Source organism: Aotus nancymaae, unplaced genomic scaffold, assembly GCF_030222135.1.
Source record: "Aotus nancymaae isolate 86718 unplaced genomic scaffold, 86718_ANA_hifiasm-v0.15.2.pri h1tg000028l, whole genome shotgun sequence".
Taxonomy (NCBI): Eukaryota; Metazoa; Chordata; class Mammalia; order Primates; family Aotidae; genus Aotus; species Aotus nancymaae.
In genome coordinates this window covers 8,950,424-8,976,616 of record NW_026988441.1, presented here as the reverse complement: position 1 = coordinate 8,976,616, position 26,193 = coordinate 8,950,424, and the positions used below count along the sequence as shown (strand labels likewise).

The 26,193-nt window shown below is 52.2% G+C and overlaps 1 protein-coding gene across 2 annotated transcripts; it reads left to right on the top strand.

Moving 5' to 3' along the window:
- On the top strand, positions 1-25,923 carry CCDC61 (coiled-coil domain containing 61). 2 transcript variants are annotated; one of them, XM_064381142.1, is made up of 14 exons: positions 1-42; positions 7,911-8,069; positions 8,318-8,400; positions 12,243-12,400; positions 14,101-14,262; positions 22,109-22,319; positions 22,406-22,488; positions 23,074-23,243; positions 23,338-23,413; positions 23,707-23,846; positions 24,028-24,106; positions 24,284-24,341; positions 25,418-25,490; positions 25,598-25,923. In XM_064381142.1, exons 2-14 carry the CDS (start codon positions 7,922-7,924, stop codon positions 25,693-25,695), a joined length of 1,539 nt encoding a protein of 512 aa, XP_064237212.1. In that variant the 5' UTR covers positions 1-42; positions 7,911-7,921; the 3' UTR covers positions 25,696-25,923. The 2 variants fall into 2 exon arrangements, with proteins under 2 accessions (XP_064237212.1, XP_012302149.2); XM_012446726.2 differs by lacking the exon at positions 1-42 and adding an exon at positions 2,363-4,933.
- The last annotated feature ends 270 nt before the right edge of the window (positions 25,924-26,193 follow it).

Genomic DNA, 26,193 nt, shown 5'->3' with positions numbered 1-26,193 from the left:
CGGCAGTTGAACCGCTCGCGAGGAGGGGTGCCCGTGGAGAAGGTGAGAGGCGGCGGGAGTGGCGGGTGCGCGGCTCGCAGCGGAGGTCTTAGCGGGAGGGAAGGGGGGTTCTGTTGGAGAACAGTGGGCTGCGTTGGGCAGCTGACCCGGCTTTGTGGGAATCGGGAGGGAAGGTGCCCTTTAACAAGGGTAGGCGCTTGACTGAGGGGTTCTGAGGCTGAGCCCAGCATGTGAGTTGGGGGTGATCTGTATTTCGCAGGAGGGTCTTCAGGGGGAAGTCGTAAAGCAGGAGGCAGCAGATGGTAAAATATAGAGATGCCCTTGGAATGCAGCGTGGCGATTTAGTAGGTTTTAAGAGAGAGGGTCAGTATAGCGCACTATGATTTACAAGCTTTGATTTGGGTGAAAGTCGTGGGAAGAAGCAATATTGAGGGAGGGAGGGAGACCTCCAGGGTTGAGGATGTACTTCAAAGAGATGTGAAGCCCTATTATGCCTGTGGCGTAATAGGTGCTGTGCACCTGCCAAGTATTTTAGGTGAATTAACTGTTAAACTTACCCTACCGATATTTAAGAGTGTGGACTCTGGCGTCGGGTTGAATCCTGAATTTGAATCCTGGCTCTGCCACTGAGCGTTACTGTGGCTTTGGGCGAGTCGTTTAACCTTTTCTGTGCCTCAGCTTCATCATCGGTAGAATGATCTCATCTCTGTCTATACCATTGGTTTGCTTCACCCTGTTTATCTAATGATAACTCCCAGGTGTGGTTTCCAGTCTGGATCTCTGCCCTGAACTCTGGAGTCATATCGTGGCCAACTTTTCTCTATTTGGAAGTTCATCTTACATTCAGACATAAACTTGTTCCAAACCAAACTTGCCGTTCTCTCCTTTCAGCCTCCAAACCCAGTTGATGGCACATTCATCCTTCCAGGTACTGAGATCAAGAAGCCTGGAGTGTTCTTCATCCTTTTGTTTGACTTATACACGGTCCAGACATCAGCAGATCGCATTAACTCTACCTTCAAAACACATCCAGAGGCCCAGCGCAGTGGCTCACACCTGTAATCCCAGCACTTTGGGAGGCTGAGGCGGGTGGATCACCTGAGGTCGGGAGTTCGAAACCAGTCTGACCAACATGGAGAAAGCCTGTCTCTACTAAAAAATACAAAATTAGCTGGGCATGGTGGCGCATGCCTGTAATCCCAGCTACTCGGGAGGCTGAGGCAGGAGAATCACTGGAACCCGAGAGACAGAGGTTGCAGTGAGCCAAGATTGCACCATTGTACTCCAGCCTGGGCAACAAGAGCAAAACTCTGTCTCAAAAAAAAACAAAAAAAAACACATCCGGAATCCAACCACATCTCACCAGCTCCTTTGCTACCACTCTGTCCCAAGTTGTCTCTTGGCTCTTACCTGGTGTGTTGCAGTGGTCTTCTGTGTGGGCTCCCTGCCTCTTGCTGTTAGGGGGATCCTAGTAGAACAGAAATCAGATCAGGTTGCTCCTCTGTTCAAAACCTCTCCTGGCTCCTACCTTACTCAGCAAAAGTCTTCACCATATCCACAAGGACCCCCAGCTTATTGGGTTCCTCCTCCTCCCTCCCTTCAACTCCCGTCACCTCTCTCAGTTCCCTTGCTTACTCTGCTGCAGCCACCCTGGCCTTCTCTCTGTTCTTTGAACATGGTGAACACATTGTCACCTCAGGGCCTTTGTACTCACTGTCCACTCCTTCGGGATCAGGTCTCCATAGATGTCTGCGTGGCTTCTCCTGCACCTCTTTCAGGTGTCTGTTCAGATGTCAACTTCACAGCCGGGCACTTGCTGATTACTCAGGCTAGAAGAGCTCCTCACAGTGGCTCTCACCTGGCTTTTTCTTCATAACACCAATACCTGATACAGATTATTATTCTTATTATTTTTTTTTGAGACGGAGTTTTGCTCTTGTTGCCCAGGCCAAAGTGCAATGTCATGATCTTGGCTCACCGCAACCTCCGCCTCCCAGGTTCATGTAATTCTCCTGCCTCAGCCTCCCGAGTAGCTGGGATTACAGGCATGTGACACCACGCCTGGGTAATTTTGTATTTTTAGTAGAGACAGGGTTTCTCCATGTTGGTCAGGCTGGTCTCGAACTCCCGACATCAGCTGATCAGTCTGCCTTGGCCTTCCAAAGTGTTGAGATTACAGGTGTGAACCACCACGGCCAGCCAATATTATTATTTTTATTATTATTTTTTGAGATGGAGTCTTTCTCTGTTGCCCAGGCTGGAGTGCAGTGGCATGATCTCAGCTTACTACATCCTGTGCCTCCTGGGTTCAAGTGATTCCCCTGTCTCAGCCTCCCAAGTAGCTGAAACTACAGGTGTGTGCCACCATGCCCGGCTAATCTTTGTAATTTTAATAGAGATGGGGTTTCACCATTTTGGCCAGGCTGGTTTCGAACGCCTGACCTCAAGCGATCTGCCCACCTCGGCCTCCCAAAGTGCTGGGATTACAGGCATGAGCCACCGCGCCTGGCCTTTGCTTGGATTATTGTTGGTTTATATCCACTGGGCTTCTTGGACCTCCCCACTAGAGTGTTTGGCTCTATGTAAATATAGAACCTGGCACCTAGAAGAGCCCATGGTGTGTACAAAGTGTTGTTTCTCCTATACCGTCCTCACCACCCTTCGGGGTCTCCCTGTGGTGTGGGGCAGGGTTGCTGAGCTGGGAGGGTCTTGTGTCTGGTGGTGGGGTTAGAGGTCGGGGAATAAATTGGACAGATTGTGGTGCCCAAGGGTAGAAGGACCCTTTAGCATCTCAAGGAACCTGGAGGAAATGCAGGTTCCAGGGCCCACCCCAGGGTTTCTGCTTGTGTATGTTTGGGACCCAACCTAGGAAGCTGCATTTTCATAAGCACCTGCTGTAAGGATTATGTTCCTTGGCCATCACTGTGGGAAACACGGTTAGGCTGGTTCAGACTTTGGGCTGGAAGGAAACAGCTCTCTTATTATCCAGCTCCTTCCCTGTGGCTGATGCTCTGCTGGGCAGTGCTGTGGTGATTGAGACAGCTCCTGACCCAGCCTGGGAGTCAGGGAGGGCTTCCTGCATGAGAGGGCATTGGAGCTGAGACTTAATGAGCTAAGGGGAGAAAACCTTGGCTGTATCCCCAATGCCTAGAACCCCATTTCCTGGCATCTCCCATGAAATTCACAAGCAGTCCCTGAAGATACAAGATTGATTAAAATGGCTCTGCCCTCATGGGCTCATGGTTTGTCAGATAATCAACAGATCACACAGATGGTAACGGGGAGTGCCAGAAACTGTTCAAAGCACCTTATATACATTAAATAATTTAATTCTACAACAACCCTATAAGGTAGGGGCTCTTATCCCACTTTCCTGATGGGGGAAGGCCCAGAGAGGGCAAGTGTCTTGCCCAAGGCCACACCAAGGATAAGTGCAGCTGGGATCTGAACCCGGAAGTCCCCAGCCTGCAGCACGTGCCATGCTGAAGCTGTGAGGCCACATTTGGGTTAGTTCGGGGAGGAAACAGGAGGTGGTCAGGGAAGGGCAGCTGGGTGATGGGAAGGAGGACAAATGCTTCTGTCCTTCATCGCGGGATCCTAGACAAGCCTCAGTTTCATCTTCTGCATAATGGGGCTGGTTATAGTACCCACCAGAGAGCAGAATTTGGAGTGAGTCATTCATTGGATTGGTAAATGTGCATGGTCTTTATCTAAGGCAAAATGTCTTTGTTTTATTTTGTGTGTGTGTGTGTGTGTTTTGCTTTGATTTTGAGACATAATTTATTGCCCAGACTGGAGAGCAGTGGCACAATCTTGGCTCACTGTGACCTCCATCTCCCAGGTTGAAGCGATTCTCCTGCCTCAGCCTCCTGGCTAGCTGGGATTATAGGCGCCTGCCACTATGCCCAGCTAATTTTTGTATTTTTGTTAGAGACAGTTTCTCCATGTTGGTCAGGCTGGTCTCGAACTCCTGACCTCAGGTGATCCACCCTCCTTGGCCTCCCAAAGTGCTGGGATTACAGGCATGAGGCACCGTACCTGGCCAGCAAAACATCTTTAAGAGACAGTGGGAGAGGGAGTCTGGATCCCCCAGGGGGAACTGGGGTACCAAAGTGTGCCCTATAGAGATTGCATTGCTTGGTTCCCCAGAGGGCTTTTGTGTCTCTACATTCCATGGGGACAACGTGGAAGGCTTTGGTCTGTATTCTGGGGCAGTGAAGGGGAGTTCTGTCCAGTCTCAATTCACTCACGTGGTAGGGAGGTGAGATCAGAATGGGGTCGGGAAGGGGATCATCCCGGTCAGGCAATGAGTGTGAATGTGGGGCTGAGGTCTGCTGCAGGGGAGAGCCCAGCTAGGGGATGGCTGGGCTGGAATATGTGGTGGTGGTGGTGGTGGTAGCTACAGAGTGTGGGGAAAGAGCCATCCGGTGGGGCTGCCAAGGGTGGTGATTTGCCCATGTCTGGTACGGGAGGTAGTGATGGAGATTTGTCTTTGGGAAGCCCAGGGTGGAGAGTTTTCAGCTCCGGCCCTGGGTGAGAGCTGTGAAATCTGTGGGGAGAGCCATTTGGAGGGTGGAGCCAGGGGCGGTGATGTAACCCTGGAAAGTAAAGGGGTCATCCTAGTGAATGATCAGAGGGAGAGAGCTGGGGGCTGACACACTGAATGTGAGTGTCCTGCGCCATGACGTCATGAGGCCCGAGAACTGGGTCAGGTGTGTGGGCCAGGATGAGGCCTTGGGACAGCCGCACGGCGCTCGCAGGGATGGGGTGGTGACGTCATGGGTTGGCGAGGGCGGGGCCTTGAAGGCACCGCTGGGCTGCGTGAGGTCAGGAAGGAGGCAGAGGCTGAGAAGAGCTGGGAGAGGCTCGGGACTGGAATGAAATCGGCCACCAGGATGAGCCACTGGTCACGAAGCAAGGATGGAGGATGCAGGTAGAGGGACAGGGTCAGCGGCGGGAGGGGAGATGGGGCTCAGGGTCTGGGGAATCTTAGAAGTGGTGGTGGTGATGGGGTAAGTGGGGAGGAGGGGTTATTCAGAGAGGGCTCTCCGAAGGGAAGAGAGGTGGAAAATGTGTGTGCAGGTGGAGTGGGGGTGGGGGGTGTGGGTTTACAAGCAATTTGAGAGGGAACAGAATCCAGGTGAAATGGCGGGTGATGGAATACAGGCTGAAAGTGGGTGTGCAGAGCAGAACCTTGAGCAAATATGCGGGCAGAATGCAGGTGAAATAATGGGGTGCATTGAAGTTGAATATGCGGGAGCCCTAGGAAAGCGAGGGTGGGTGGTGTAGGCAGGAAAGTGCGGCTGCCTCCCCGCTCCCAAATCTGGGAGAGCAGGATGGTGTGAAGGGGCTTTGGACGGGAGAGAGGGGGCTGGTTTCTGGGGAATGTAGCACGAGGGTTGGGCTGGAATATATGGAGTGGGAGGTTCTATAGAGAGGAGAGGAAGAGGAACCTAGAATCCCGTGGTCGTCTGGGAGACAAGTGATGGGCAGTGGGGTCCGGGAGGCCGTGTGGAGCTGGCACGGGCGTGGGATTTATTCCATCAGCAGTTACTGAGCGCTTAGGACATGCCTGGGGGGGGGGGGGGCAGAGGGCGAAGTTTGTGGAGGTGAGAGAGGTGTGAGTGTGCAAGGGGGGTTGAGTTGAGGCAGAGTATTGGGGGCTCAGTATCTGGGATAAGGGCGGGGTGAGGGCTAAGCACCAGGTACTGGGACGCCGAAAGGGGCTGCTATTCGCGGGGTGGGTATGGGGGGTTTCTGCCGGGTGGTGGGGAAGGGGGAGTTGGCGGCGGGGATGTGGTGTGGCAAGCCCCCTTCCTCTGTATGGTCTCCCAGGAGCTGGGGACCACGAGTTGGGGGCGGTGATGCTGTGTGGCTTCTCAGGTGTTCAGTTCCGTGAGTGCCTCCAACGCCTTGGTAACCAGGACGGCGCCGCCGCTGATTGGTTCTGGGAGCCGGAGGGGTGGGGTTGATGGGCGGGGTTTGGGACACCCAGTGGGGCGGGGCCAGCACTGCCGCTCAGGGTCTGGGGCTGCGGGATAAGTTGAAACATGCGGCGATTTGTTTGCAGTGAGATCGAGATTATTTTTTATTTATTTATTTTTTCTGAGGCGGAGTCTTTCTCTTGTTGCCCAGGCTGGAGTGCAGTGGCACCATCTCGGCTCACTGCAACCTCCGCCTCCCAAGGTTCAAGCGATTCTCTCGCCTCAGCCTCCCGAGTAGCTGGGATTACAGGCGCCCGCCACCACGTCCGGCTAATTTTTGTATTTTTAGTAGAGACGCGGTTTCACCATGTTGGCAAGGCTGGTCTCGAACTCCCGCCTCTACCTCCCAAAGTGCTGGGATTATAGGCGTGAGCCACCGTGCCCGGCCGAGATCGGGATTATTAACCTGGATTTCAGAACCACCAGAGAATGAAATCACATTGTCAATGTGAATTTTCCAGGGGAAGGGGGTGCCTGATTTCATCAGCCGTTCCAAAGCACCCTGCTCCCAAATAAAGTTAAGACATGTGATGTAGAGAGAGGTGTCTGTCAGGGTGTCTAGGGCCCAGGCCATTGCCCTTGGGCCTCTGAGAAAAGAGATCTGTGCATGGGCCTGGGGGTGGTAATTTGGGAGCCCCTAAAATGAACTTGCAAAAGGTTGGGGGACCATTCATTTATCTGCCGAAGGCTCAGAGATTTCATTAGATTCTCAAAGGCTCAAGGACTCTCAAAAGGTTAAAAATTCCTTACCTGGAGTTTCAGGGCTCATCTTTTTTTGTCTCATAATATTATATTTTCTGGTATTAGACTTTATTTTATTTTTTGAGACAGAGTCTCTCTGTCGCCAGGCTGTAGTACAATGGCGCGATCTCGGCTCACTGCAACCTCCGCCTCCTGATTCTCCTGCCTCAGCCTCCGGAGTAGCTGGGATTACAGTGATAGGCCAGCACACTTGGCTAATTTTTTTTGTATTTTTAGTAGAGACGGGGTTTCATCACTATGTTGGCCAGGCTGGTCTGAAACTCCTGACCTCATGATCAACCCGCCTTCCCTCCCAAAGTGCTGGGATTACAGGCACGAGACACTGTACCTGGCCTACTCTGACCCCCTTTTAAAAGCTTGTCTCATCTTACTCCAATACCTCCTTTCCTTCTTTCCAGCTTGACTTTTCTCCACAAATGTTTGCTGAATGAATGTATGAATGAATAATAACTATATAATGAATATAAGACTTAATAAATTAATATTAATCATGATTCTTTTGTTGGCAATCATGTATTTCTTTTCTTGAACTCCCAACCTCAGGTGATCCGCCCGCCTTGGCCTCCAAAGTGCTTAGATTACAGGCGTGAGCTTCTTTTCTTTCTTTTTTAAATTGAGTCAGAGTCTCAATTTTTCACTCAGGCTGCAATGCAGTGGCAAGATCACAGCTTACTGCAGCCTCCACCTCCAGCCTCCCAAGTGGCTGGAACTACAGGTGCGCACCACCACACCGGGCAATTTTTTTGTATTTTTAGTAGAGATAGGGTTTCACCATGTTGCCCAGGCTGACCTTGAACTCCTAAGCTCAAGTGATCCTCCTGCCTCAGCCTCCCAAAGTGCTGGGATAACAGGTGTGAGCCACTGTGCACGGCCCGGCAATCATGTATTCCTAGTATCCAGCATATATTGGACACAGCAGCCTGCAGGTCACAGTACCAAGTGCTTTTATGCATATTGCCCAATGTAATCCTCACAAGTCTGCAAGGTTGGTGCCATTGTTATACCCATTTTCCAGATGAGGAAACTGAGGCACAGAGAGGTGAAGTTGCTTTCCCAGGATGCCACAGCTGGTAAATGATGGAGCCAGGATATGGGGCCTGGCTTTCCAGCTCATGAGCCTGGGCTCTCAGCTCCTCTGGGTTTCTGTCTCATCCCCTTCTCCAGCAACGTTGGTCATGGACCAGCCGGCTGGCCTGCAGGTGGACTACGTCTTCCGGGGTGTGGAGCATGCCGTGCGGGTGGTGGTTTCCGGGCAGGTGCTGGAGCTGGAGGTGGAGGACCGGATGACGGCTGACCAGTGGCGGGGCGAGTTCGATGCCGGCTGTGAGTGTGCCTGCCTGGGGTGGGCTCACCTCTCCTCTCCTGGGATCAGCTTCTCCCAGATGAGGCCACCCTGAATCCTGCCCACCTGTCTCTTCTGTGTCACCGGAAGCTCTCCAGTGTCGGGAGGGGTGAGGTCTCGTTGCTTGAGCCAGAGGCATTGGAGTCGGGGAGAGATGAAGAGCTTAGATGCATTGCCCTGGGGCTGGGCAAGCGGTCAGACCTCAGGAGGGACTTTTCTCCCCACCCAGTCATTGAAGATTTGACTCACAAGACAGGGAACTTCAAACAGTTCAACATCTTCTGTCATATGCTGGAGTCAGCCCTCACTCAGGTAGGGCCCGGGCTGGTGGTTGGGGGTGGGAGGGGGTTCTGTCTTCCAGATTCCTGGGGGGTCAATGCCCTCTACCTTCTCTTTCATTGCAGGAACAGGGAGATCATTTTCTTCTTTTGCCAAGTGTAAATGGTTCATTTTGAATTTAATGATAGTTATTCTCATGTAGAAAATCCAGGTCACAGAGAAATACAAAGACGAAAGTTATCACTCCACCCCTAATACTCGCTGCTGTTACTATTATGGTGAAAATCGCTCCAGCCGTTTCTCTGTGTCTCTATTTGTTTCTGAATACGTGTGTGTGTGTGTGTGTGTGTGTGTGTGTGTGCATTTGCAGACCTGTAATTATATATAGTTTATATATTCTCCAAGGTGTTCTGCAACCTACTTTTGATTATTTGTTTTTCTGTGTTGGAGTTTCGCTCTTGTCCAGGCTGGAGTGCAGTGGCGCGATCTCGGCTCACTTCAACCTCCGCCTCCTGAGTTCAAGCGATTCTCCTGCCTCAGCCTCCTGAGTAGCTGGGATTACAGGCACACGCCACCACCCCCAGCTAATTTTTTTGTAATTTTAGTGGAGACGGGGTTTTGCCATGTTGACCAGGCAGGTGTGGAACTCCTGACCTCAGGTGATCTGCCCGCCTTGGCCTCCCAAAATGCTGGGATTACAAGTATGAGCCACCGTGCCCGGCCTGCAACTTGCCTTTAAAGGATTCAACAGTATTTCATAACGATGTAGTCATATCAGTGAATATAGCCATTCATTCGTTTCATTTACTGAGTATTATCAGTGTGCCAGCCATTGTTGGGGACACTGGGGATATGGCAGTGAACAACAGACAAAATCCCTGTCCTCATGAGGCTGACATTTTAGTGGGAGAGACAGACAAGTGAAAAAATATATAATGTCAGGTACTTTAAAGTGGTTTTTTTTTTTTTGAGTTGGAGTCTTGCTCTGTCATCTACGCTAGAGTGCGGAGGCGTGATCTCGGTTCATTGTAACCTCCACCTCCCGGCTTCAAGTGATTCTCCTGCCTCAGCCTCTTGAGTAGCTGGGATTATAGGCACATACCACCATGCCTGGCTAATTTTTGTAATTTTAGTAGAGACAAGGTTTTACCATGTTGGTCAGCTTGGTCTCGAACTCCTGACTTTGTGATCCGCCTCAGGCTCCAAAGTGCTGGGATTATAGATGTGAGCTACGGTGCTCAGCCAAAAGTTTTAGTTTGTTTGTTTTGAGATGGAGTCTCACTCTGTCTCCTAAGCTTGAGTGCAGTGGTGCAATCTCGGTTCACTGCAACATCCGCCTCCTGGGTTCAAGTGATTATCCAGCCTCAGCCTCCCGAATAGCTGGGACTGCAGCCATGTGCCACCACACCCATCTAATTTTTGTATTTTTGGTAGAGATGGGTTTCATCATGTTGGCGAGGCTGGTCTCGAACAACTGATCTAAGTGATCCACCCGGCTTGACCTCCCAAAGAATTGCGATTTCAGGCGTGAGCCACCATGCTCAGCCTAAAAGTAATAATTGCGGGGAGGAAAGCAGGTTAGAACTTAGAGTGACAGAGATGGGTGGTATTTAGATATCTTTTTTTATTTTTCAGACAGAGTTTTGCTCTGTTACTCAGGCTCAGTGGCCCAGTCTTAGCTCACTGCATCCTCCACCTCCCCAGTTCAAGTGATTCTCATGCCTCAGCCTCCCAAGTAGCTGGGACTATAGATGTGCCTGCCATGCCCGGCTAATTTTTGTATTTATTTTTTTGAGACACCGTCTCTGTCGCCCATGCTGGATGGAGTGCAGTGGCGTGATATAGGCTCACTGCAACCTCTGCCTCCTGGGTTCAAGTGATTCTGGTCCTTCAGCCTCCAGAGTAGCTGGAATTACAGGCATGCACCATCAGGCCCAGCTAATTTTGTATTTTTAGTAGAAACGGGGTTTTGCCATCTTGGCTAGGCTGGTCTTGAGTGACCACCTGCCTCGGCCTCCCAAAGTGCTGAGATTACAGGTGTGCGCCACCTCACATTTTTTAAAGGTTAGTTGCAATGTGGAATCGGAAACCTGATCAGTGAACTTTTTGTTACAGTAAATTCCACTGACTTATCCTGCATTTTGCATGGATTTTTTTTTTGGCGATGAAATTTGGTTCTTGTTGCCCAGGCTGGAGTGCAATGGTGCAATCTTGGCTCACTGCAACCTCCGTCTCCCAGGTTCAAGTGATTCTCCTGCCTCAGCCTCCCGAGTAGCTGGGATTACAGGCATGCGCCACCACGCCTGACTAATTTTTGTATTTTTAGTATAGAGACAGGGTTTCTCCGTGTTGGTCAGGCTCGTCTCGAACTCTTGACCTCAGGTGATCTGCCCACCTCAGCCTCCCAAAATGCTGGGATTATAGGTGCGAGCCACTGTGCCCGGCCACATGGATCTTTTTTTACCTGTGGATGATTTTGTAACCTCATGCATTGGTCATTTGGAAAATACTGATTCACCAAGTTGTGCAGATTTTTCAAATGTTGACACATTTCCTTACTTGATATCCTGAAATCAGATTTGTTAATATCCTCACCCATCTCCCCAGGAAAGTCTTTGAACACCGAGAAGCTTTCAAACACCCAGTGGAAGACAGAAGTTTTCCAAAATTCTAATTTTGAGTACAAAGCTTGAATTTGATTATTGGCAAGACATCCCGTCAGCTGTTTTTCTTGAAGTGACAGGCTCACTTTGTTCATTTTTGAGAAAATGTCTGCCAGATAGCCCGAGTCTAAATAACCATAGTTTTGTCTGTCAGTCATTTTTTTCCCCAAGTAAAAATAGTGTTCCATGAAGAGCGGCTACTGTAGTTCACAACTCAGTTGCACAAGCGCTTTTTCCTGAGGCCACCGTCACACTTTGGCGTGTACAGAAGTACTTTCTGTGCACTTGCATTTTCTTGCACAGCATAATAAAGAGCTGTGTCCTCTGGGGAAGGATTCAATATAATTAATAACTTTTACTGCTTCATCAAGAACATTCTGATGTTTCATTTCCTGTGTTTTATTGTTGATTTGCTTGTTGTTTGATTATTTCTGTTCCCCAGCCCCCGACTGAGATGGGGGGAGATACAGTAACCTCCAGTACCATTCGGTGCCAGGGCTTGATTTCTGCTAAGGCACCAGCAGTTTTTCCCACCATTGCTTTTGTAGCACTCACACACATGTCAACACAGTGAAGAAGACAAATGATGTCTTTGTATTATTGTGAAAGTAGCTTTGGGCCCGGTTCGGTGGCTCATGCCTATAATCCCAGCATTTTGGGAGGCTGAGGCAGGCAGATCACGAGTTCAGGAGTTCGAGACCAGCCTGGCCAACATGGTCAAACCCTGTCTCTACTAAAAATACAAAAGCTAGCTGGGTGTGGTGGTGGGCCTCTGTAGTCCTAGCTACTCAGGAGGCTGAGGCAGGAGAATCACTTGAACCTGGAAGGCGGAGGATGCCGTGAGCCAATATTGTGCCACTATACTCCAGCCTGGGCGACAGTGAGACTCCATCTCAAAAAAATAGAAAGCTTTGACCTCAATGGAGATCCCTGAAAGGGTCTCGGGGACCCCTCAGGGATCTGCAGACAGCACGTGGAGAGTCACAGGTCTAAGCTCTTCTCTGTGATTGAGCATTTAGGTTCTTTCCGGGTTCTCCCTTCGAGGAAGTCCTTGTGTCAGCCCCTGGGACAGGGCCATGTTGATCGCCAACTTTGCGTAGGAAAGCCTAGCCTGCCTAGAGAACAGGAAGGGCTGCCGCCCAGGTGTGTGCCAGCTGCCCTCGGTGTGGCGGTGGCGGGCGCTGTGCAGCTCTTCCTCTCCTCTCCTGACAGAGCAGTGAGTCAGTCACTCTGGACCTGCTGACCTACACAGACCTGGAGTCCCTGCGGAACCGCAAGATGGGGGGCCGCCCGGGCCCTCTGGCCCCCAGATCGGCCCAGCTCAACTCCAAGCGCTACCTGATCCTCATCTACTCGGTGGAGTTCGACAGGTGGGGAGGAGGAGCGGGCTCCAGGGCCAGGCTGGTGGGCGGGGTGGGACAGGATGTGGGGAGACCTTCGGAACCCCTGGCACCCAGGGCAAGGTGACACTGGCTAAGCCTTGCCTTTGGAATCTTCCCTGTTGGGGTCTGTATCATTTAGTGCTGTGTTTGGCTACAAGCAGCAGAATAACCATCACCAGTGCCCTAAACACACAATACGTCAAACAAACAGCACCTCACATAACAAGACGTCTGGTAGGCGGCTGCCACTGTGCAGCGGTTCCACCAGGGACTCGAGCTCTTTCTTTTTTGTTGTTTTTCATCCTTTGCCATTGTCAATGTGTTGACTTTTTTTTTTGAGACAGAGTCTTGCTGTCACCCAGGCTGGAGTGCAGTGGTGCAATTTCGGCTCACCGTAGCCTCTGCCTCTCAGGATCAAGTGATTTTCATGCCTCAACCTCCAGAGTAGCTGGGATTACAGGTGCCCACAACCACGTCTGGCTAATTTTTGTATTTTTAGTAGAGACGGGGTTTCGTCATGTCACCCAGGCTGGTCTTGAACTCCTAGCCTCGAGTGATCCTCCCGCCTCAGTCTCTTAATGTACTGGGATTACAGGCATGAGTCAGTGTCTTGGCTTTTTGACTTCATCTTTATCTCTTCATGGTCACAAAATAGCTGCTGGATTCCCTGGACATTGCATCTTTATCAAGGCAGGAAGAAGAGGGACAGGGCTGAGTTTGCTAATTGCATCTGCTGGTTTTATCAGGAAGATAAAAGCGTTCCATGCCTGTAATCCCAGCACTTTGGGAGGCCGAGGCGGGCGGATCATGAGGTCAAGAGTTCGAGACCAGCCTGACCAACATGGTAAAAACCCGTCCGTCTCTACTAAAAATACAGAAATTAGCCTGGCATGGTGGCGGACGCCTGTAATCCCAGCTACTCAGGAGGCTGAGGCAGGAGAATCTCTTGAACCTGGGAGGCGGAGGTTGCAATGAGCTAAGATTGCACTCCAGCTTGAGTGACAGATTTTTTTTTTCCATCTCAAAAAAAAAAAAAAAGGAGTGTTCCTAGAAGACTCAACGGATTTCCTGTAATGTTTGGCCAGAAGTGGTCACATGCATGGGATGCTGGGAAAATGAATAGCTGGCTTTGCTAGCCTTTATAGGGGGAGGCAGCAAGGGAGTTGGAAATGGCCACTGTGTAGCTGGGTGACTGTGTCTGCCCCATGTGTTAGTGGCTACTGGATTTCGTACTGGGAAGTTACCAATCCCCTGTGAATAGTATCTCATGGGGCAGTTAATCAAGATGCCCTCCCTTTCCCCAGCCAAGCGGGGGTGACCCAGGCCAGGCAAACCAGGATCCCCCACTGTGGCATCTGAATTAGGATTGTATTTCCTTGCAGGTAACATGATACCAGCATTCCCTTCATCACCAGTATGCGACAGGGAAGTTACCCTAGGCTATGCCAGGGCTGACAATCCCAGTGGTCCCCAAATTGCTGTATAAGAGGCTTTCAGAGGTGGTGACTGAAACAATGGGTCTGGGGACAGGGAGGGGCCTTGAGGCTGTGCTCAGAACTTAAGCCTCTAGGACAGTACCATTTCTGGAATTGTGTGTTTTCGTATGCTGTGACTCTCAGACTCTGGTATTTACCCTCGGGTGTATTCTTGGCTTCTGAGATGTCACGGTTCTAATCCTACCTCCTCAGGATTCACTACCCGCTGCCCCTCCCGTACCAGGGCAAGCCAGACCCCGTGGTTCTGCAGGGCATCATCCGCTCACTGAAGGAGGAACTGGGCCGCCTGCAAGGGCTGGGCGGCCAGGACGCTCGGGACACCCGGGAGACTGAGATCTGGCACCTGCGGGAGCAGTGAGTCTTGGATCGGTGGGCAGCTGGGGCGGGTGGGTGCCCTCCCATCATGCACCGCGGGGCCCATGCTCAGCCCTGTGTCCCTCACCCAGCATGTATTTATTCTTTTCTTTTCTTTCGAGGCAGAGTCACTCTGTTGCTCAGGCTGGAGTGCAGAGATACAATCTCCGCTCACTGCAGCTTCCTCCTCCTGGGTTCAAGCGATTCTCCTGCCTCAGCCTCCCAAATAGCTGGGACTACAGGTGCTCACCACCAAGCCCGGCTAACTTTGTATTTTAGTAGAGATGGGGTTTTGCCATGTTGGTCAGGCTGGTCTGAAGCTCCTGACCTCAAGTGATCTGCCCACCTTGGCCTCCCAAAGTGCTGGGATTCCAGGAGTGAGCTTCCACGCCTGGTCTCTGAGCCTCTCTTCTGCACCTGCTTTGTGCCGGGTGGTGCTGGGGACATAGTAGTGACCAAGACTATCCTGGTACTGCCCTCCTGGGACTCTCAGTCCAGTGAGGGAGGCAGATGTGTTTGCAGACGGTGAAAGGCTCAGAGTGGGTGTGGGACCTGACCCTGCCTGGTAAGGGAGGGAGGGGTGTTCTTGGCAAAGGGAGCCGCCTGTGCAGAGTATGGGGGAGGTCGAGCTGTGTGCAGGTGAATCCACCTTCATGGGCTGCCTCTTTTGTGCTAGCCCCTCCCTGCCACTCATGTAGTGCCCAGCCCTGGGGGAGATGGATGCCAACTACATAACCACTGAGTATATCATGGCAGACGGAGGTGGGTGAGGCAGAAAGGGAGCCTGTGCTGTGGGAGGCTGTCACAGGACCCCACTGGGGTGTGGGGTGGGTCAGGCACAGGGTCTGGGGAAGAGCATTGTAGGCAGAGGGAACGGCATGGGCAGAGTCCTTGTGTTTGGTGGGAATGTGGTGAGAACAAGAGAATGAATGACGTGAAAGAAGCAAAGCCTTTTGATGTATATATTCATGCCTGCCACATGCTTGGTTCTGTTGGGGAGATGAATCTGGGGCTTGTTCTCTACTGGGAAGAGGCCTGGCTCATTGGGGAGGACTAATAATATTTTTAGTAATAATAATACCAGTAACTAATAATTAGCAATAATAGTACTGGTTCAATAATACAGTTACTGAACATTTAACTGTATGCCAGGGCTGCTCTGTGCTTTATGATTGGATTCATTTTATCCTCACAGCCACCCTACAACGGAGGCACTGCTATTATCTCCATTTTACAGAGGCCCAGAGAAGTTAGGGAATGTGTCTCAGGTCACACAGTGGGTGATATGGCCAGGCTGGACCTTAGGTCCAGGTAGCACCGTCGAACCTCTGTTGATTCCGCAGCTCTTTGCACTGTTGGTGGCTGCAAGCCCAGGACAGAGTGATAAATGCTGACGGGAGGACCAGTCCTTATGGGAGCTCATGGGGCTGGGGAACCCCGTCGGTCTTCCTGGAGGAGCTCACCTGTGTACTGCTGGGCCAAGGAGGGCAGCAGTGGGGAGGCCAGAATGCACAGTAGCATAGGTTTCATTCTCAGTTTATCCTCAGGATCTGCTCTGGTGGGGGCCCAGTCGGGGGTGGGGGGGAAGAGTGTGTGTGTGTGTGTCTCTAGGTTTGTGTTTATGGGTGTGTGCTTCCCAAGATGGCCACAAGGTGGCCCCTCCACACTTAGGAACCAACCACAGGAGCCTTGTAATCACTGTGTATGTGTGTGTGTCTGTTTCTAGGTTTGTGTTTATGGGTGTGTGTTTCCCAAGATGGCCACAAGGTGGCGCCCTCCACCCTTAGGAACCAACAGGAGCCTTGCTATGAGTGTGTGTGTGTTTCTAGGTTTGTGTTTATGGGTGTGTGCGATCAGAGAGATTGTGTGTGTGTTTCTAGGTTTGTATTTATGGGTTTGTGCGATCAGACTGTGTGTGTGTGTGTTTCTAGGTTTGTGTTTATGGGTGTGTGTTTCCCAAGATGGCCACAAGGTGGCATCCTCCACCCTTAGGAACCAACCACAGGAGCCTTGTGATCAGTGTGTGTGTGTGTGTGTGTGTGTGTGTGTGTGTGTGTTTAGGTTTGTATTTATGGGTGTGTGCGATCAGAGGGAGTGTGTGTGTTTCTAAGTTTGTGTTTATGGGTGTGTGCGATCAGAGAGAGTGTGTGTTTTTCTAGGTTTGTATTTATGGGTGTGTGCGATCAGTGTGTGTGTCTCTAGGATTGTGTTTATGGGTGTGTGTTTCCCAATATGTCCACAAGGTGGCGCCCTCCACCCTTAGGAACCAACCACAGGAACCTGCGATCAGTGTGTTCTGTCTGTGTGTGTGTGTGTTTCTAGGTTTTTTACGGGTGTGCATTCCCAAGATGGCTACAAAGTGGCGCCCTCCACCCTTAGGAACCAGCCACAGGAGCCTTGCGATCAGTGTGTGTGTGTTTCTATGTTTGTGTTTATTGGTGTGTACAATTAGTGTGTGTGTTTCTAGGTTTGTGTTTATGGGTGTGTGTTTCCCAAGATGGCCACAAGGCGGCGCCCTCCACCCTTAGAAACCAACCACAGGAGCCTTGCAATCAGTGTGTGTCTGTGTGTGGGTGTGTGTCTAGGTTTGTGTTTATGGGTGTGTGTTTCCCAAAGTGGCCACAAGGTGGCGCCCTGCACCCTTAGGAACCAACCACAGGAGCCTTGGGATCAGTGTGTGTGTGTGTGTGTGTGTGTGTGTTTGTGTTTATGGGTGTTTCCCAAGATGGCCACAAGGTGGCGCCCTCCACTCTTAGGAACCAACCACAGGAGCCTTGTGATCAGTGTGTGTGTGTGTGTGTGTGTTTGTGTGTGTGAGTGTGTGTGTGTTTCTCGGTTTGTGTTTATGGGTGTGCGTTTCCCAAGATGGCCACAAGGTGGCGGCCTCCACCCTTAGGAAGCAACCACAGGAGCCTTGTGATGTGTGTGTGTGTGTGTGTGTGTGTTTCTAAGTTTGTGTTTATGGGTATTTCCCAAGATGGCCACAAGGTGGCGCCCTCCAGCCTTAGGAACCAACCACAGGAGCCTTGCGATCAGTGTGTGTGTGTGTGTGTGTTTGTGTGTGTGTGTGAGTGTCTGTTTGTGTGTGTTTCTCGGTTTCTGTTTATGGGTGTGCGTTTCCCAAGATGGCCACAAGGTGGCGGCCTCCACCCTTAGGAAGCAACCATAGGCGCCTTGTGATGTGTGTGTGTGTGTGTGTGTGTGTGTGTGTGTGTGTGTGTGTTTCTAGGTTTCTGTTTATGGGTGTGTGTTTCCCCAGATGGCCACAAGGTGGCGCCCTCCAGCCTTAGGAACCAACCACAGGAGCCTTGTGATGTGTCTGTGTGTGTTTCTAGGTTTGTGTTTATGGGTATGTGTTTCCCAAGATGGCCACAAGGTGGCGCCCTCCAGCCTTAGGAACCAACCACAGGAGCCTTGGGATCTCACGGCTGCTCAATGGCTTCTTACCTTCGTCTTCCCAGGCAGGAATTAGGAAGTTTGGGAAGGTTCCGAGATTTATTCATTCATTCAGCCAACATTTATGGAGTTCGAACTGTGTGCCAAGCACACTGTCTGACACTAGTTAATGTTTATTATGCCAGAGATGGTCTAAGCACTATAAATAGATGCTTTCAGTGGAACAGGTGAGAAAAATGGCCTGAGGCTCAGAGATGTGAAGTGAAACTGCCCAGGGCCACCCAGCTTGTTAACAAGGGCGCGTGGCCGTGCAGCCTGGGGTCCTGTGAACCAGACAGATGGAGGCTCTGCCCCCAGAAAGGTGGGATCCAGATGGGAAACATAGTCTCCTGTGCATGCCAGCTCTGCCTGGGTTGGTGCTAGGAAGGAAAGGTACAGAGGGCTGGGAGAGCGGAGAACGTCAGGGGCAGCTAGGCTTCCCCGATGAGTAGAGTCGTTCCTGCCAGGAGAAGGAGAGAATGTTCTCACAGGTGAGAACTGCATCTGACTGGAGCCTTGTGGGAGAGGGAGGGAGGAGGAAAGGAGAGAAGTCAGATGGGCAGGGGCCGAAGGGAAAGCTCCTTGGTGGAGAGTGTAGGGAACCACAGATTTTAAGAAGGATTTATTAGGAAAAATTCCAAGCACCACAAAAGTAAACAGTAGTATAATTTGCATGTATTTGTCCCCGGCTTCAATAGTTACTCACTTGCCCATCTTGTTTGACGTCCTGCCACCCCCTGCCCTGAAGCAAATCCCAGTCTTCGTAGCTCCTCTGTAAAAGCTTCACTGTGCATCTTTAACATAGAAGGATATAAGTGCTGCTATCACCTCCAACAAAATTAACAAAAATTCCGGCTGAACACGGTGGCTCACTCCTGTAATCCCAGCACTTTGGGAGGCTGAGGCAGGCGGATCATGAGGTCAAGAGATCAAGACCAGCCTTGCCAACATGGTGAAACCTCGTCTCTACTAAAAATACAAAAAAATTAGCCGGACGTGGTGGTGCGCACCTGTAGCCCCAGCTACTCAGGAGGCTGAGGCAGGAGAATCACCTGAACCCGGGAGGCGGAGGTTGCAGTGAGCCGAGATCACCACTGCACTCCAGCCTGGGCAACGCAAGACTCTTTCTCCAAACAAACAAACAAATAAAAAAAAACACAGAAAACCCACAAAAATTCCATAATGTCATCTGAAACCCATTGTGCATGCATTCGCACTTGTCTGATGACCTCTCAAGTGTCTTTTCTGCAAGCGGCTTGTTTACATTCATCTTGTATCTAAAGACGGCTGCACATTGCAGTTTGTTGAGGTCTTTCCTTCCTTCCTTCCTTCCCCCTTCCCTTCCCTTCCCTTTTCTTTCGTCTTGCTCTGTTGCCCAGGCTGGAGTATGGTGGTACAATCTTGGCTCGCTATATCCTCGATCTCCTGGACTCAAATGATTTTCCCACCTCAGCCTCCTGAGTAGCTGGGACTACAGGCACTTGCCATCATGCCTGGCTAATTTTAGCTTTTTTTTTTTTTTTTTTTTTTTAAAGAGACAGGGTTTGCCCATGTTGCCCAGGCTAGTCTTGAACTCCTGAATGCAAGCCACCTACCTGCCTCAGCCTCCCAAAGTGCTGGGATTACAGGCATGAGTCACTGAGTTTGGCTGAGGTATTTTTTAAATCTCTTTTAATTTATATCCCCCTCTCTACTTTTCATGCTCTTTATTTGTGGAAGAAATCAGGTTATTTGTCCTGTAGAGTTTTGCAGTCTAGATTTGGCTGATTTTTTTCCCTAGCAAGCATACTCAGATGGAAAAATGAAAAATAGATTTTGCTGATTTTTATTTTGCTGATTTTTTTTATTGCCATGGTGTCATTTAATGTCCTCCTCTGTCTCCCGTACTTCCAGTGAAGTGGTGGCTAAGCCTGTATATTGTTAATCGGATGTGGGGTAGGTTTCGGCAAGATACCTCCTTTGGTGGTGGTATGTACTTCCGATTGTCAGGTGGTGTTGACGCTGATGAATTCAGCCGTTGAGAGCTGGCTCCCTCTTTTATAAAGTTCTCTTCAGCCTTTCTACCAATGCAGTGGTTCACTGTGGATTTGCACTCAAATGCCTGGGAGCTTTGAAAACTCCCAGTGCCCTGGCTGTCCTATAGACATATCATTTCTTTTTCTTTTTTCGAGGCAGAGTCTCACTCTGTCACCCAGGCTGGAGTGCAGTGGCCTGGTGCCGGCTCACCACAACCTCTGCCTCCTGGGTTCAAGCGATTCTCCTGCTTCAGCCTCCCAAGTAGCTGGGATTACAGGCATGTGCCATCATGCCCAGCTAATTTTTGTATATATATTTTTTAGATGTAGTCTTGCTCTGTTGCCCAGGCTGGAGTGCAGTGGCACGATTTTTATATCATGGTCTGAACCTGGTCTCGAACTCCTGACCTCAAGTATTCCACCCGTCTCGGCCTCTCAAAGTGCTGGAATTATAGGTGTGAGCCACACGCCGGCTCTATTTTTGTTTTAAAAAATTTTGTGAGCAGTGAGGAGTTCCGGGGCAGGCCCTGACTCCTACAGACATACCATGTACACCTGAATCTCTGGGATGGGATCCCTCCCTGCTGCCCAAGAGTCCCACTACTTCCATTACTTAACTTTCTTATTGTGAAATATAATACATGCCAAAGGGCATAAAATATAAATGTACAGTTTCACAAATTATCATAAAACCAACATTTATGGAGTTCGAACTGTGTACCAGGCACACTGCCCAACACTAGTTAAGCCTGGGACTCCACGTAACAACTATGCAGGTTAAGAAATTGAGGCCAGGCGTGGTGGCTAACACCTGTAATCTTAACACTTTGGGAGGCTGAGGTGGGTGGATCACCTGAGGTCAGGAGTTTGAGACCAGCCTGGCCAACGTGGTGAAACCCTTTCTCTACAAAAAATACAAAAATTTAGCTGGGCAGGGTGGCCCATGCCTATAGCCTCAGCTACTCGAAAGGCTGAGGCAGGAGAATCACTTGAACCCAGGAGGTAGAGGTTGCAGTGAGCTGAGTTTGCGCCACTGCACTCCAGCCTGGGCAACAGAGCCAGACTCTGTCTCCGCCCACCCCCCACCAAAAAAAAAAAAAAAAAAGAAAAGTGGAAAGTGGTCGTTTCCCCACAGCCTCTGTATGTCGTTTCTAGGAGAGACCCTCCTACCCCAACCATGCTCCCAAATGCACCTAATCTCACTCACTTCATTTGCTTATGGTTTGCCAGCTGAACCATGCATCCCTAAACAATATAGTTTAGTTTTATCTCTTTTTACACTTTATTTAATTTTTCTTTTTAGAGACAGAGTCTCACCCTGTCACCCAGGCTGGAGTGCAGTGGCACAATCTCGGCTCACTGGACCCTCTACCTTCCGAGTTGAAGTGATTCTCGTGTCTCAGCCTCCTGAGTAGCTGGGATTAAAGGCGTGTGCCATCATGTCACACTTATTTTTGTAGAGATAGGGTTTCGCCAGGTTGGCCAGGTTGGTCTTGAACTCCTGGCTTCAAGTGATCCACCTGCCTCGGCCTCTACAGTGCTGAGATTATAGGCATAAGCCACTTTGTCCATCCAGAGAGGTCCAATTTCTGTTCGTTTCCCCCTTCCCCGTAAATAATCCTCACCCCGCCCCCCACAGATGTTGGTTTATTCTATTATATAATTTTGAAAATATAAACATTTAATTTATAGTTCCCATTTCTTTTACATAAAGGGAGACACTGGAGATGCTGTCTGCTCTGTGCTGTGTTGTGGCAATCACTTGGTGACGGGTTATAGAGATCGTTTCATAGTTTTGTGGTACTCAATTGAGTAGATGTGTTAGAAATTCAGCTAGTTCCCTTTTGATGTACATTTTGGTTATTTCCACTCTTTGGTTATTACAGATTGTGCTGCAATGAATACCCTTGTGCATACATTTTCTCAAGGAAGGGTTTTAAGCATGGTGGTAACCCGATCAAATTTGTATTGTAGAGGATTTTGTGACTGGGAGACGGGAGACGGCGAGAGTGGCCTGGCCAGGTGGGAGGGGGAGGGAGGCAGTGCTAGGCTTTCAGGGTGTGGACAGATTGATGAAATCGTTTAGAATTGGAACTCACGTGGCTGTGTTCCCACTCCACCTGCACCAGGGGTGTGTGTGTGTGTGTGTGTCTGTGTCTGTGCGTGGTGGGGTCATGTCCTCTTCGTGGGATAGATGGGGGTGATGTGACCATATCCCTCCTCACTCGTCGGAGGGGAGATAATAGGACCCTGCCCTCCCCATGGGGGCAGTTGAGAGTGATGGAGCCGCGTTCCCACTTCGTGGGGACGTGAAATGATGGGGCGTCCCACCCCCATGGAGTAGTGGTAATGGGGCCATGCCTCTCTCCCCAGCGCTCTCTCCCCGTCTTCTCCAGGGTGTCGCGCCTGGCGTCAGAGAAGCGGGAGCTGGAGGTGCAGCTGGGCCGATCGCGCGAGGAAGCGCTGGCTGGGCGCGCGGCCCGCCAGGAGGCCGAGGCACTGCGTGGGTTGGTGCGTGGGCTGGAGATGGAGCTGCGGCAGGAGCGCGGCCTTGGGAATAGGGTGGCCGGCCGCCGAGGCCAGGACTGCCGCCGCCTGGCCAAGGAGGTGAGCGGCGGGGACCCGGGGGCGGCCAGCGAGGCGTGGACCTCGGCCTCAGTCTGGACTTCAGCGCCCCTCTCCCCTCCCTGCAGCTCGAGGAGGCGAAGGCATCAGAACGGAGCCTGCGCGCCCGGCTGAAGACGCTGACCAGCGAGCTGGCCTTGTCCAAGAGGGGGTGAGAGGCCAGGCCTGGGAGCGATTGGGTGGATGGGCGGGGCCTGAGAGGGGGAGGAGCTTGAGAGAGGCAGGGTGGGGCCAGGTAGGGTGGATGGGGCGGGGCTTAAGGGGAGGCAGGGCTTAGTGGACGTCCCGGAGCCCAGACATGTTTCGGGTGCGGTGGTTAGAAGGGGGACCCCGCGCACAGGCTTGGGGTTGGCGTTCACGAGGAGGGACTGGAAAAGAGGCCGGCCCAAGGGTCTCCTGGAGCAAAAGGGTGCGGCGCAGCAGGTGGGATCAGGGTGAGGTCTGCTGGTATTTGTGGGGTGGGTGGTGGAAAATTGGGAAGGTTTTCGGGGAGTTGTGGAAGACTCCAGGAAGAAGAGTCTGGCGAAGGAGGTGTGTTGAAAAGATGTAGGGAATGACAGACGGGTGTTTTAGGGGTTTAGGTGGGGCCTGGGGGAGGGTATCGGGCCCAGGAATACAAGTTTAGGAGCCGATGGGGATGGGCCTGAGGGCTCGGAGAGGGTGCGGTCGGGGAGGAGCCTCGCGATTGCGTTTGTCGGGGCTGGCGGGAAGCTGACAGCTACCCCTGTGGTCTCAGGAGGCGGACTCCGCCGGTGCAGCCGCCCCTGGCGCGGGAGGACCGGGCCTTGTCGTCCCGGGAGCGCTCCACGTCGCGAGGCCGCGGCGCCGCGCGCTCCTCATCCCAGGAGAGCGGCCGCGGGAGCCGGGGTCGGGGCCGACCCGCGCGCCCCTCGCCCTCGCCCACAGGTCTGTGCCCCTGCCCTGCGGTGGGGAGGGGACGCACTAGCGCTGCCGAGGCCGGTCTTGGGACCCACCTGCCTCCTCTCCCACGTTGTCCTAGGTGGTCGCGCGCTCCGCTTCGACCCCACAGCCTTCGTGAAAGCCAAGGAAAGGAAGCAGAGAGAGATCAAGATGAAGTCAGTGCCCCTTCCTCCCTCTCCTGCTCCCGCCCCGTGCCCGCTCCCGGGCGCTCATCTCTCTGCGCCACCATCCGTCCGCATCCCCTGCCACCTGCTCGCTTCTCGCTGGCTACCCCGCCCGCTCCGCCTTCCGTCTGCCCCACCTCCTCGTCTGTGTTTCCGTCCGCTTTCCTCTGCTAGGCCCGTACCTCGGGCGGTCGTCGGCGTGGCTGTGATCTTTAGGGGCGCAGCGACTCCCTTGCCCGCAGGAGTTGGGTGCACAGGCCGGCATCTCCTTTCTTGCTTCCCAGGCAGCAGCAGCGGAACCGATTAGGCAGTGGAGGAAGCGGGGACGGTCCGTCCGTCTCCTGGCCTCGCCAGACCCGGCCCCCTGCTGCCGTGACTGGACGAGGGGACGTCCCTAAACGCTCGCGAAACCGCAGCTCCTCAGGTAACCGGCCTGGAGCTCAGGGCCTGGGACTCGGGGCCGGCGGGCTGGGCGGGACTGGGCTGGGCCGGCCGGAGGGGCGGGGCTGGGAAGCACTGGGCGGGGCCGACGGACTGGGAGGGGCTGGGCGGGACTGGGCGGGGCCGGCGAGGGCACGAGAATCACGCCCTCCGTCTCCCTCTAGTGGACAGTTTCCGCAGCCGCTGCTCGTCAGTCAGCTCCTGCAGCGATTTGGAGGATTGCTCTGAGTCGCTTTCCAGAGGGTAAAACTTGGACTTGGGGAAAGGACCACCTCGAAAGGGTTTCTGGGGAGACTAGAAACAGTCTTTTGCAGGGAAATTGGGTGATGGAGGCTGGGGACCTTGAAACCACAAAGGTGGGGGACGTGGGAAGTTCCAGAGCCTCCCCACGACTGGTCCTTGATTACTCCTTTCTCGCAGGGGTCCCCGCCGCCGTGGCAAGCCTCCCAGCCCAACGACCTGGTGTGGGTCCAATACGGTGAGTACAAGAGGTAACATAAACCACTGGAACACAGCTGTCCCCATTTGCCATGATTCCTTCCTGGGGACCAAGTGCAGAGGCGACTCTGAATGCTTTTGGCAACAAGGCTTTTTTGTTTAAGAGAGAGGGTCTCGCTCTGTCCTCCAGGCTGGGGTGCAGTGGGGCAGTCGCCACTCATAGCAGCCTTCAACTCCTGGGCTCAAGTGACCCTCCCACCTTGGCCTCTGGAGTAGCTGGCACTAGACTTTTTTTGGGGGGAGGTGGGGTTGAGACTGGGTAAGGGGGGTAGTGTTATCTCTTTATGTTGCCCAGGCTGGCCTGGAACTCCTGGCCTCAAGCCATCCTCAGCCTCCCACAGCGCTGAAGTTACAGGCTGAGCCACCACACCTGGCCTGGGAACAGCGTGTTTAGAGAGCTTTGGATTGAAGGAGGAATAATGAGGGGCACGTGATGCTCTTTAGGGCTTTGACTTCTGATTGTCAGGTCTTAAAACCTGGCTCCTCCTCCTACCAGTTGTATGATTCTGGGCAGTTCTTTTTTTTTTTTTGAGACAGAGTTACGCTCTTGTTGCCCAGGCTGGAGTGCGATGACACGATCTCAGCTCACCGCAACCTCCACCTCCTGGGTTCAAGCAATTTTCCTGCCACAGCCTCCCAAGTAGCTGGGATTATGGGCACACACTACTACACTCGACTAATTTTGTATTTTTAGTAGAGATGGGGTTTCTCCATGTTGGTCAAGCTGGTCTCGAACTCCCAACCTGAGGTGATCCACCTGCCTCAGCCTCCCAAAGTGCTAGGATTATAGGCTTGAGCCACCGCGCCTGGCATTCAGGGCTGTTCTTTCTCCTTTCTGTAACTTAGTTTTTATCCGTTAACCAGGGATGGTAATGGCATCACCTCCCAGGGCTATGTGAGCATGCCAGGAGGTTATTTTGCATATAATGAATGCCCAGTAGGTGTCAGGCTTTATTTTTCCCCAAGGTCCTTAGGCTCAGGATTTCCAGTGGGATTTGGGGGGACAGGAATAGAGGGACGATGGCTGACCCCCTTTCCTACCTTCCCTATCACCAGAAGTCCACCCCTGTGGAACGCAGCCACCATGAGAAACATCTGGGCAATTCCGGGGGCTGGGTCCCCATCAAAGGTGAGCCTGGGACTCCACATCCCCTCTCCCAGCCCCAGCTCCTGTTGGCATGGTAGGGGGGCAGTGGTATATTGGGGAGCCCCCCACACCCACACCTGCTCTCACAGAGTACAGCTCGGACCACCAGGCGGCTGACATGGCCGAAATAGATGCACGTCTAAAGGCCTTGCAGGAGTACATGAACCAACTGGACATGCGGTCATGACATGGAGAGGGGGTCCTGCCCCTCCATCCCCCACCCACCACTGAGTATGGCATGGGGGGTGGGGCCAGGGTGGCCTCCAGCCCAGCCCAGGCCGTGCCCTGGCCCCACCCCTCCACGTGCCCCTGGGGTCTCAGGCGTGTGAGGCCCTGACCCCAACCTCTCCCCAGGCAGTACATGCTGGGAGGGAGGATATGTGCATTTTGTAAATAAATATATTTGCCCTTGGGACCCCTCAGCTTATGACTAAAGGGTGAGGGTGGAGTGGGGAGAAATGTAGAGGAAGAGAAATTGCGGGGTATAACTGGGACCTGTGTGTCTGTGCCTCAGAGGCAGATCGGAACTTAGGCCCAGGAAAAGCTGGCATACTCTCTAAACAGTGCAAGGGCATACCTGGGGGGAGGAGTGAGTAGCCCATCCCCAAAGGAATCCAAGCAGAGGTTCTGTGCAGGATGTCTTTGGCTGTGTGGTGGGAAGGGGGTATCTTGCAGCATGGTTCAC